The sequence below is a fragment of the Boleophthalmus pectinirostris genome, unplaced genomic scaffold, assembly GCF_026225935.1.
Source record: "Boleophthalmus pectinirostris isolate CB_2022bp ecotype Guang Dong unplaced genomic scaffold, ASM2622593v1 HiC_scaffold_13, whole genome shotgun sequence".
Lineage (NCBI taxonomy): Eukaryota > Metazoa > Chordata > Actinopteri > Gobiiformes > Gobiidae > Boleophthalmus > Boleophthalmus pectinirostris.
Genome location: NW_026571036.1, coordinates 18,260,308 through 18,273,177, shown reverse-complemented (window position 1 = coordinate 18,273,177; position 12,870 = coordinate 18,260,308). Strand labels below are relative to the sequence as shown.

The 12,870-nt window shown below is 38.0% G+C and overlaps 2 protein-coding genes across 3 annotated transcripts in view; one reads left to right on the top strand and one right to left on the bottom strand.

The window, feature by feature from the left end:
• Positions 1–3,345, bottom strand: part of LOC110158155 (protein EFR3 homolog B) — a 27,198-nt gene extending 23,853 nt beyond the window's left edge. For both annotated transcript variants that reach the window (XM_055149099.1, XM_020922626.2), the window contains exons 1-2: positions 3,205–3,345; positions 2,628–2,766 (exon numbers count right to left, since the gene is read on the bottom strand). In XM_055149099.1, the coding sequence (XP_055005074.1) occupies positions 2,628–2,634 (7 nt within the window). In that variant the 5' untranslated portion in view covers positions 2,635–2,766; positions 3,205–3,345. The remainder of the gene's footprint in view (positions 1–2,627; positions 2,767–3,204) is intronic.
• On the top strand, positions 3,303–12,870 carry si:dkey-206f10.1 (adenylate cyclase type 8). Its single transcript, XM_020919976.2, has 23 exons — positions 3,303–3,431; positions 5,466–5,536; positions 5,619–5,705; positions 6,490–6,700; positions 6,817–7,548; positions 7,630–7,779; positions 7,860–7,990; positions 8,071–8,182; positions 8,262–8,389; positions 8,457–8,615; positions 8,687–8,915; positions 8,997–9,167; positions 9,247–9,347; positions 9,464–9,665; positions 9,763–9,849; positions 10,235–10,395; positions 10,468–10,549; positions 10,643–10,801; positions 10,883–11,029; positions 11,114–11,206; positions 11,301–11,415; positions 11,528–11,730; positions 12,321–12,870. Exons 4-23 carry the CDS (start codon positions 6,545–6,547, stop codon positions 12,537–12,539), a joined length of 3,537 nt encoding a protein of 1,178 aa, XP_020775635.1. The 5' UTR covers positions 3,303–3,431; positions 5,466–5,536; positions 5,619–5,705; positions 6,490–6,544; the 3' UTR covers positions 12,540–12,870.

Sequence of the window (12,870 nt, the reverse complement as noted above, 5' to 3'; positions counted from 1 at the left end):
ATTAATCTCCCTGGGCCTGGTGTTTCGCTGCTGGACGGATCATCAGAGAAATGACTTGAGCTGAAGAGCCTTTGATTTTGTGTTCCTCATCAAAACATCATCACAAAACAATGTTAATTAATGTCTTGCTTTATAACTAGATTACGTAATTATGTTTGCAGAAAACTATCATTTGTTTAACCGACAACAGTGATGGGAAGAATACTTTGAAAACGTATTTCGTTACAGAATGTTATCCCGATTGAAAGGTATTTTCTATATTCTGTTATCAGAGTAGACTGTATTCTGAACACAGAATATGTTTACAGCGCGTTGCACATCACAGTGCGCAAAACATGAGATATAATTAAAACAGTTTCATTATTGTTGCAGTTTGTAATTTATGTCGAAATTGAGAAGGGAAAAATCGCACATACCCTCATCACAAAAACTGCACTTTCTCTTTCATGGTATTCACTAATACCATGCAGCTCAAAGCAAAAATTACATGATGAAATTCCACCATGTATTCCTTTTAATTTAGGAAAGTAACTTGATTTTGAATTCCATCAGATGAAAAAAGTAACTGTACCATAATACAGTTAATCAAAATCAGTACTTAGAATATGTATTTTTGGTACATATATTTAGTTACTTCCCAACACTGACGGTGAAAGTCTTTGTCTAATTTATAATTTTATCTACGTTGATAAATTCAATTAGTTGAATTCACTGCAAAGCTGTTTCTCACAAAACCCCGTAAAAACAATGGATGATAACACGGACATTCTATAAATGTGTGCCTTTCTTTTTATTAATAAGTAATTGACAAAATAAAACTGACACAGACCAGTGTCTAAACATAAGCCACAATTAATGGCAAGGCAAACGAAAATGTGTCACAAGTCTTAAACCTAGTGCCATAAAGACCATACTATTTTAGTATGGTCTTTATCAGACTCATACAACTAAACACTTAAACAAAGACTACAAGCACTCTGCACAGACAGACTGGAAACTTGCTGTTATCACTTACTCTTGCCACTGCGATGGTCCAGAAGGGTACGGCAGTCCAGTGCCAGCCTCTGAGTGGCTGGGACATCAGGCGCTGGCAAAGGCATAGTAGACAACTCTCCATACAGCAGCCCACTGAGTACTCAAATGCACAATATGCTACAGTGCGAAGCAAACAACTGTTACCAAAACTAACTGTCCAAGTAAGTCTAAAATCACAAGATGGTCCACAGTTTGTCACAACTAAAGGTTACAGCTCACACAACACAATCTATTCTCAAATTATCCTCTTTCAATCAGACACAGCAAAACAACTTCTAATGAGGCAAGAAATAAGTCCTTCAGCTAACAGTGCATCTTTCCTGAAATGTCCGAGGTGGTAATCTATATTAATACAAAGGCTATATCTGGAAAGAGATTAGCGATTAGAACATCCACTGCAGCTCTGCTCTCTGAATGCCTCTTACTCATTAATAAACATCTCACTAACACAAAGGGTCCCACTATACACCCCCTGTGCCCCTCTCTCTGGACATGGGACAAGCCAACCACAGTAAGGAACAGGGTGAAACGGGACAACAGGCGACACATAGGAATGACAGCCACTGTGGGTTTGGGGTTTGAGGAATGCACCCAGTGGAGATACCAATGGCAGAATCTGGTAAGTTATTTGACATTATAACAGAAAAATACTTTTAACAAATAACAGAAACATACAGTAATTGTATAGTATTAAACAATCATATGTATGACGGTTGTAACATGGTTGTATGGTTGTGCTTAATAATGATATTTACAAAAACATATGCCAAGACATATGATACAAAACAGTAGGGGTGGGACAAGACGAAACAGACCCCGAGATAAGGTCCATGAGAACGAGATAAGATGAGATTTTGGCATAATTTGTAATAAAAAAGTAGCGCAATACATTTCACAATTTTGGTTTTACTATTTTTATGTATTTTATACCTTAGCGGTCATTGTAATACTGCTTTTTGGAACTACAGCTTCTCAAATTGTGTAACTCACCAGTTCTTAACTTTTTTTTATCCAAGCCAAAGGTAAAATCTGAGGGAAAAAAATCTAGATAATTTTTCTCATGTGTGCACGACCTTGTAGCAATTTTGTCTCGTGAGATCTTGTGGCCCGAGATCTTGTCTCATCTCTACAAAATATCTTAAAACTGCTGAATAAAGGCTAATGCAACAGTTTAATTATTTTTTTAAAGAAAAGTTCAACCTGTTTCAATGCAAAACAGTGACAGTGACTATATTAGCATTCACAAAAAAATCTGATCATTTCTGGAGTTACCGAAAAAATTACATCTGTTTACACATGCACACAAGAAAGCTATGCAACAAAAGGTAAAACTAAGGTGGCTAGGACAAATATTTAAGAAAATTCATGAAGACTGAATTAGTTATTTTAATATTGTAGATTGTAGACTACTTTGCTTTCCAAATAGAACAATGAAAAAAAAAAAGACTGATTACCTGACATGTTTCACCAGGTCCTTATAATGAAATTTCCTTTGTGCATGTAAATGATTGCAGTTAGGTCAGGATTAGGCCAGGATTAGGCTGGGATCAGATTTTACTGCTCATGTAAATGTGCCCAGTGATGGTACATACCTGTCATGATGATTTATGTCCACAGGGCGGTGCTGCTTCTCCAGGTTCCCGGAGAGTGACTCGGCGCACAGCACAACGCCCCGCAAAGTGTCTCCTCCGGGGCTTTGTCAATCAGGAAAACCCCCGGACTATCTTTGGCCTACGGAAGTGAGTTAGCACAGCCAGTTTAGCGAAACCAAACATTTACTCAATTACAGTATAAGCATCCCGCTACTTCTCTATTTTTTTTATAATAAGCTTTTGTCACACACAGTATCTTAAGATTATAACACAGTAGCTACTTAAAACCATAACGTTATATCAAGTTATAAGTAATCTGGTAAATATAGTGTGCTAACTTGGTATTGATAGTCCTGTTGATCTAGCTAACCCTTTTAATCATTTCTAACTTGATTTAAGCATTTAGACTACAAGTGTCTTAAAATAAAAAGAAAATTACAACCATGTACACGACCAATATAAAACGCGAAAAACGAGTTTGTTTAGACAGAACTAAGCAACATGCTAACATGAGCTAGTGTGCACAGTGCTTTCTGTCAACGTCAATCACTGTCAAAATACGACATGTTTCACTTACCATACAAAGGAAAAAGGTTAGGTCCTTAACATATTTGGCATGCGGACAGTGAACACAGTGCTCGGGTCAGACCAAAGACCAGTGATCATTAAAGCTATGGAGTAGCCTCAGGTGCTATCAGCTGCCACTACTGGCTGCTTGTGTGAGGAGCCAGACAGAAAAAGACTAAAGAACCAACCCAGTTCACCATGGACACATTGGTACAACACCCAAAACACAAGACTACAGTGAGTCAACAAATACCAGAGTACAAATGGCATGCTATCATTGTGTGTATTAAATTTATAAACTGTATTAAATGTATTAGATTAGCCTATTAGCCTATATATATGCTGTATATATATGTGTATATATATATATATATATATATATATATATATATATATATATATATATATATATATATATATATATATATATATATATATATTGTGTGTGTGTGTGTGTGTGTGTGTTGTGTGTGTGTGTGTATATATATATATATATATATATATATATATTATATATATTTTTTTTTTTTTTTTTTTTTTTCCTTTACATTGGCTGACATAATAGGCTGTATTTAATATTATGACACTTTCTTCACCCAGCAGTAGATTATGGTGATATGACAAAAACTATATATTATGATTTTCTTGGAACCAGATGACAATTTTGATTTGATCAGAATGTATGTGTACAATAAGAGAATTGTATGTGGGAAAGTGTCTGTGTTCAACTCATAGACCGTTTAGCACTGCATTCAAGAGATATTAGTAAAGAGAGGTACCTAACTTAGTGACTATCTCAGCTCTGTGTTGAATATCATCTTAAGAGCAAAGTTGTTTTACCTTCAATTATGAGTGTTAAAAATAACGAGAAACAGAAAAATGCTTCAGCTATAACACAGTATTAAATTAAACCTGGGCACCTAAGTCCAGAAAATGGATGTACCTCTACACCAGTCATACCTGGAGAAATTTTTGGCCTTTAACCCAGGCTAATACTAAGACAAAACTTTGACCTTATTACCACAAGGGAAACTTGTGTTCTATAAAAGGCTATAACCACATTTATACGTGAAATTAAAATAAAATCCACTGGGAAGGAAATGTGCAAAGATGAAGATAGTAGCCTAAATCTTTTCACATGACATAAAATTGTCAGCTACTAAAGGATGAGTTGTTGTACAGCTGGAATATGGTATGAATTTAATCCTTTAGTAATTCATATGCTCACAGACTCTTAGGAGCCAAACCAAACAGCATTCAGTGCCCAATGGCCATCAGCACACTATTGCCAATCTATATCCACAGTAAGGGGAATATCTGGCAGTGAGGCTACACAGGCCACTGGGTCACTTTTGATTCTTGTTTAGCTTTAGCACATTTCAGCTCATTAGTGCACAGCCAAAGCAGTGAGCTTTAATACTAATTAGAATCCAGGCTATGTCTTCACTTGACTTTCAGCCTCTCTCTCTAAATAAAAAATGGGAAACAGTCATAGTCCAAAATAATAATGAGATGTCTCTCAGACAAATATGTTGCAAACATCTGGGACTATCTTCCACTAAATGTTAAATTGTTTCTTATCAATGTAACACTTGATTGATTTACTCTGTATTTGATTGCATATGAATGGTTATGTTTGTAGAACAGGCCTATCCATCATCATGGAGTTGTGCTGATGGTATAGCAGTTAAAGCAGAAGTTATTTCCTTAGACAATGAGTTATTTTTAATTTTACTGTAATCAGCAAGAATGGTTTAGCCATACAGTCACGGTGAAGCAGATGGGAACTCATTAGATCTGCCTTAAAGGCTTTGTGCATTGCCTGGGCAAAATTAGCAAAGCAAGGATCGAAATCCCTAACCAGCTTACATGAAAGGCGGCCACAGCCACATGATGCTATGAGAACATACTACAAAAAAGAATCCAATGTTTATGAGTTTGATAATTGTACTTTATATTGATCAAAATATTGCTTATACAATTATAAACTGATATTGAAATTGATATAAATTGATACCCGTGAGTCTGTTTTATCTATTATAGTTTGCACATTCTCAAGACCCTGGATTCCTCTTTTGGATAATATTAATAATAATTCACTGAATTTATATTTCATGAGTCCAAAAGTGCTTACATGCCTGATAGTTTTTGTAAAACTGAAATAAGATTTGTCATGGCACTGTGTTGGTGTTGCCTTGGTGCCAGTGACCTGAGGGCCAACACGAGTGGCTGCTGACTAACTAATCCTCTTTGCCTTGCACACTCCCACAGCTCTCTTTCACAGGGGTTGTTGACAGTCCAGGTGGCAACCTACTATCACGCAGATTGTCTCATACATCCTGGTTGGGGTTTTAATATTTTTTGTGTAGCATTTTTGGATAACAACACTTTTTTCAATTTTCGTTGTCTGGTTACACCTTTCAGGTAACCAACCATCCTTTGCAATGGACTGGCTGGAAGGCTCCATTTTATGGGAGAAATCTGACAGTGGATAAAAGAGAAATGATGCAGGTAATGATCAGTTTAGAATCATTGTATCAGAGAGAATGTGATGTGACTTACTTATTATTGTCTTGCCTTTTCTAATCTATGACAGAAATAACTATTGTATTGTTATTCAACAGGTAATACTAATAATTATAATTATACTAATTATCTATTACAATTGGTGATAACATTGATTAAATACAACCAATAAATGCTATGCTATGGTCTGAGTATTTCAAGCTTGAGTGACCGACCTGGAGTTTAACTCTTAAAGCAGTAACCAGCTCAGATCTAAATCTGGCCTGTAGATAATTTGTTTGAAAGCTGTTGTCTGGCAGGCACGACCCTCACACGTGGACCCCCTACAGAAACCTATTTCTTTAAAGGTGCAGTTTGTACATTTTCTGGTCACCTGCTTTTCTCCTTGAAAATTATATTACTTTGCTTGGAATGTTACACAGTTAATAAACATTAAACATATTAAACATCTGTCCCCATAGAGAGAAGCAGGTGATACTTCCAGGCCAGATTACCAGTCAGGTCTTTTACACCATAAGTGAAAAATGCTGGATAAGTTCATTGCCAGGTCGTTATTACAAATGAAAAGGTGTTCTCAATTGACTGACCCTGTAAAATATTGAATAAATAAAATTAAACACCATACTTTGGAACATTCAAAGCATATCCTTAGAGACAAGCAAATAACAAACCCCCCCTCCAGAGAAAAATATGTTGTGCAACTTTAATATGAGTAATGACCCTGTTAATATACCATAATTAATTACACGTTGAATACTTTTTTTGCCAGGGCATCACTGATACTTGACTGAGAGCAGCAGCGGAGGCCAACTGAGGCCATCGTCATGGTGACCTTCGCAGAGACCACTCAGACCTCTGCGATGGAGCTGCGTGAGCCGGTGTTTGTGAGCAGCACCCTGTCCCCAGGTCTGCGCAGGAAAAAGATGCTCTGGCAAAAGGCTGTCAAACATGTCATTGTCCAAAAGGAGCTCTCTGCTCAGGTCAGCAAAAACGCAAACTACATTTTCACATAATTCAAGTTTAAAAACACTATTTTAATGTTTTCACAGTGTAATCATCCCTTAATGGGAGTAAGCACATTTTTGTGTTTTTGCAGGTGGGTGTGGAGCCAGCTCGACAGATATTTGTAACTGATGCCTATATGCAAGAGATCAACCGTCAGATCCGTAGTAAGTCCTTACGTGGGGTAACAAAGCGACGCTCATCATCTTTCAGAGTGCACCCCCAACGAGGCTCTGCCACCAGCAGCGTTGGAGGAGCCTTCCATGACTATGCCAGTGATGCGGACCTCTTTGTGCGATGGGGTCGGACTGTTCGTGGGGTATATATACCCACATTAAGACACACTTTCAAATCTCGTGACATGGAGAAACTTTACCAGCAACACTCTTGTCACCAAAGACGTAACTCTCTCGCCATTACTAGTGTCATTGATGCTGTGGCCAAGCTTCATGTTTTAGTTCTGTACCTTGTCCTTGCCCCTGAGGAAACCCCAGATGCTTTGCGTGGCTGCCTTACAAGTCTTTTTTTGATTTTAGCTTTAGCCCTGTGTACAGTAGTTTTATCATGCAAACACTCCATGTCTCCAACATGGCTTCACTGTGCTGGTGTAGCTTGTTGGCTATCACAGACCACACAGGTGCTGGGAGGCCTGGGTTATGGACTGGAGAAAGACCCCTCCTGGTATGTCTTGTTCTCACTTTTTGCTACTTACACTCTGCTCCCGTTGCCACTGCTGTGGGCCATGTGCGCTGGCTGCCTCACCTCAATGCTTCACCTTGTGGTGGAGATGACCCGTTCATACAGTGATGCTGTCCTCATAAGACAGGTGTGAGTCACTCCAATACAAAGATACTGTACTGTTTCTGTTGTTATTCACTAAGTGTTATTTATTTATGCTTGAGCACAGGTTTTTGCCAAGGGCCTACTTTATTTGGGCATGAACACAGCTGGCTTGTTCATTCATTACTTGACAGATCATGCCCAGAGACAAGTTTTCCTTGAGACACGCCGCTGCATCGAGGGGCGTCTCAAATTAGAACAAGAGAACCAAAGACAGGTAGGTAATGAGGTAATATAGAGCATTTGGTTTTATAACGGTAACACTGTTCCTTAAAATTGTTTTTGGGGACCTCACAGGAGCGGCTGGTGACGTCTATCCTGCCTCGATTTGTTGCCTTAGAGATGATTTCTGATATGAACACTTTGGAAGATGATCTCTTGTCTCATGAGGTTCACAAGATTAGCATTCACCAATATAGAGATGTCAGGTATGTTCTGTTTTCATGTAGAAATAGTATCTCTTTGGCACCTACATATCACTAACCGCAAATAAAATCTCTTATTTCAGTATTCTTTTTGCGGATATCAAGAATTTTACACTTCTTTCCATGAACTTGTCAGCACAAGATCTAGTTCGCTTGTTGAATGAGCTCTTTGGACGCTTTGACCATTTGGCAGAGGTGAGAATCATATTATAATCATGTCAATCATAGCATATCTAGAGCATATATGAGTTCATCTTATTGGTGTCCCTCTTAGGAGCATCACTGCATGAGGATTAAATTACTTGGAGACTGTTATTACTGTGTGTCTGGGGTCCCTGAGCCACAACAGGCACATGCCCAACATTGTGTTGAGATGGGTTTGGCTATGATTAACACCATTCGGTTAGTTCTTTTAAGTTCCTTGAAATATCAAAAGCTATAAATAATAACTTGTATTATCCTACATTAGGCATTTACGGAAACGGATGAATTTAAACATGGATATGAGGATTGGGATCCACTCAGGGTCTGTCCTTTGTGGGGTTCTTGGCTTACAAAAATGGCAGTTTGATGTCTGGTCTTGGGATGTTGGTATTGCGAATATGCTTGAGGCTGGAGGTTTACCAGGGTAAATATACACTAAGATTCTTTCTGCATCATTTTTGATTTTGACACTAATACTTTTTATGAATGTCCCAGGAGAATCCACATCTCTCGAGCAACATTGGATTGTTTACAGGGTTTGTACAAAACTGAAGACGGCCATGGCCAAGAGAGGAATGAGTTCTTACGCAAACACAACATTGAATCATTTCTCATTTGCCCCGAATATGATGATATAAACATACAAGCTGAGCCAAAAATCACAAAGACAGTTAAAACCTGGTCCCCTGATACACCGTTTGGGAAAGTGACTGACACAAACAGTGTAAGTGAAAGAGTTCTGAATTCCATGACTCAAACTGATCTTCTGATGTTATTTACTTATTTACTTACTTATTTAATTCAGATACTGGCATCTTTCACAAATGGATCACTAACCAACATCTGGCAGTCCACCTCTAAAGAAATTAACAAACGGATTAAACATGCTATAGAGGTACGCAGCAGTGACCTGATGCACAAGGAGCATATCACACCACTCACCCTTGTCTTCAAGAACAACCATATTGAGGAAAAAGTGAGTCCCTGTAGTATATCTTTAATGACACCTGTAATGTGGTGAGCTGGTTTTAACATTTATTTTGCTTATTTACCAGTTTTCACAGATGAGAGATGAAATGTTCAACTCCAACTTACTGTGCTCCTTTATGATGCTGCTGTTTCTCATGTCAGCTCAGGCTCTCATCCCTGCTCCAAGGTACAGATCCCACAATCTGAGTTATTGCCTACAATAAAAACAATACAGGTCCATATAGCGCTGCTAATTTCCCATTACAAATATTTTGAGAGGCCAAATGCATTTTCTGTCTGCAGGATATTGCCAGCAGTGCTCCAGTTTTCAGTGTTTTTATTTGCCTACATGCTGTTGCTTCTGCTTGCTCTGGCTGAAGAGTTTAAGTGGACCCCTGTAGCACTGCAGCATTTCTGTTGCTGGATTCATGAGAACAACAGCGCTCGCAACCTTCTCACTGTAGCAGCTCTCATTCTCAACTTTGGCCTTGCCTCCACTAACATGGTACTGAAGTCGTTTAGAGCGTCAGGGCCATTTGCTGAGTGCTAAAATAGATGAGAAATATAATTCAAATTACTTCTTTGTTTTGTATGTGATTCAGGTATGGTGCATTCTAACAGACCCTGGGGAGACTATTGCCATAGACAGAACGACAGCACTGCCTCTCACAGTCTGTACCTACCCTGAAGTAAGAAAATTACTCAGATTTCTATTTCTCTACAACAAGATAAGAGAACCTTTATGTTCAGTAACATGAGGAGAATAGAAATAAGTTATAAAAAATTAAGTTTAAGTATAAAAAAAAATAATCTAAATATTAGAGATACTTTAATACTTTAAAGATATGTTGTGCAAGTAGAATAAGACTACAAAACTATTATGTATTATGTACAGTACAGCATATGGTCAGAATATAGCATAAATAGCTTAAGTGACTTCTTTGTACCGATGATTTACTCTATTTTACAGTATTATACAGGTGGACAACACATGTACAGGGCTAGCAGTGTTCATTGCACATTTAATAAGTTATGTCACCAAATGTAACTTATTATTTCTTTGTGTTTCAACAGATTTTTGTGCTCAGCAGTGTCATTGCCATGGTAACTTGTGCCGTCTTTCTTCGTCTGAATTCCATTCTGAAGCTCGCTGTATTACTACTGGCTGTAGCAGTTGATTCCTACCTCATTCACATGGCCTTTGCATCTCTCACACGCCAAGACATGCTGCAGAGGTTGGTGTCAGCTGTTGATATGTACATCAGTTTGAAAGTTACCAAATTAACATATTATGTTTTAAATTTCAGATCTTACTACATCAGAAGAAAAGGAATATCTGTCCTTGTCATGCTTATGTTTATTTTAGCTGTCTACTATAATGGACGTCAGGTATTGAGATGTTAATGTGTGGAGATTTGTCTTAATTATTTGAAAAATTACTATACATTGAAATCAGTTATAAACAATTTCATGTCTGTTTAGTGGGAGGCCACCGCTAGGCTTGACTTCCTATGGCGCTTGCAGGCCCAACAGGAAGTAGAGGACATGAGAGAACTGAGGGAACACAATGAATGTCTTCTGTATAATATCCTTCCTTTCCATGTAGCAAGACATTTTCTGGAGCGAAGCAAAAATGATGAAGTATGAATGAAAGCATTTCTACTCTATTTGTCTATAGTTATATTCGATTGTATGTTTTATTTTGTACCTTTCTTTCATCAGGAGCTGTATTCTCAGTCATACGATGAAGTTGGGGTTATGTTTGCCTCAATTGCTGGATTTGACGAGTACTTTGAAGAGAAAGAGATCAAACATGAAGGAGTGGACTGCCTCCGACTGCTGAATGAAATCATTGTTGGATTTGATGAGGTGTCCATGAGTTGTTGCCTTTTTAGTGTATAGCAAATAGCAGATACAGTAGGCTAATGAAATGCAATCCTTTTTGTCAACAAGTTGTTGGAAGAGTCCTACTTCCAGTATGTGGAGAAAATCAAGACTATTGGTAGCTCCTATATGGCTGCCTCTGGCTTAGCTCCAGACAAACAGGTGAGCCATCATGTGGAAAGCTGGCCTCTCTTTGCCCTTTTGTACTCCTCCTAAACCCTTTGCCCATGCATACTCTACATAATCTCTGTTGCAGACAAGTATGGAGGAGTGGAATCACCTGAGTGAGCTTGTTTTGTTTGCATTAGCTATGGAGGAGACCCTTAAAGAGATTAACAGGCACTCAGCCAAAAATTTTCAGCTCCGTGTGGGTAAGTGAAAGTGGTTCACTGCTTACGTACACAAAAATGCATCCATACTGATTATTGCGTAGCACTTTTTGCCAGTCAAATCAAGATAACAGGATTGTTCTTACTTGTGAAGGCATTGCCCATGGACCAGTGATTGCAGGAGTGATTGGGGCCACTAAACCACAGTATGACATTTGGGGGTCAACAGTTAACTTGGCCAGCCGGATGGACAGCACAGGGGTCAGTGGGCGGATCCAGGTCCCAGAGGCAACGCGCAAAGTCCTGGCAGAGTGGGGATTTGTTCTGGATCTCCGTGGAGAGATCTTTGTCAAAGGGGTGAGTAGTGTGCATATTACATAATTTATTAGTGTTCAATAATTGGATACAGAATGATAATAACTATGTAAATTCAAATTCCCAATATTCAATCGATAAATAAAGTGGTCACTTATACAGCTTAGTATGTGGAATAGACACAAAACGACACAGTGACACCTAGTGGTAGAAAGCAGTAATACAACATGCTGTAATAAAATTAAAACTGTGAATTAATAAAGTCAGTCAATTTTTTTCATTATTTTACCCTATCTTCAGACTAAAGCTAAAGTATATATTGATATAATAAGTATAATATATTAGTACCATATTATACCAAGTATAATATATTGGTAATATATTGGTACCATTTCAATACCATTAAAGTATTGAAATAGGTAAGATACATTTTAAACATAACTAACAGAAATTTATCATTGTTTACAATTCTTTCTTTGCCACTTTACTGTGGTATTCCCCTCTCAGACTATAGGCAACATCAAAATTCACCAGATTTGACATTTGACAGATTTGTCAACGGTCTGAATATATTGAAGAGAGCTGCCTATGTAAACTCATATTAACAAAGGATTCCCTTATTGCCATTTTAGGTGAGTGAGCACCAGGGAAAAGTTCGTACGTACTTCATCAGCACCATTCGCCACAAGACAGCCAGTGTTGCCACATTTGGCCGCTCAGGAAGGGATCGAAAAGCAGAACGCATGACTTTGGCTGGAGTTGTGTATGGTCTTCTTCAAGCCAGACAAAAAGAGAAAATCAGAGAGACCAATGGAGGATATGGTCTGGCCTCACCCAGTATTCACTGCTGAGAAAGTCACTTTAGTTATTTTGTAATGTAAATAATATATTGTCGTAGACCTGTGTAGTTATTGTGTCAGTACTACAATGGATTTGTTGTTTCATTGCTATGATCATCTTAGACATAATGTTATCACTGAAGCCGCCAACATTTCATGGTTCATAAAGCCAAAACACCACAGAATACCTCAATTCAACTCATCTAGCCTCATTACCAATGGCCTATGCAGCACCTTTTTTACATGCATTGCAAATGATATATTTCTTTTGGTCTAATGTTTAAAGCTACTGTAACAACACCCAGGTCTGTACTTTTGCACTCAGTAATGCAATATAATAAAA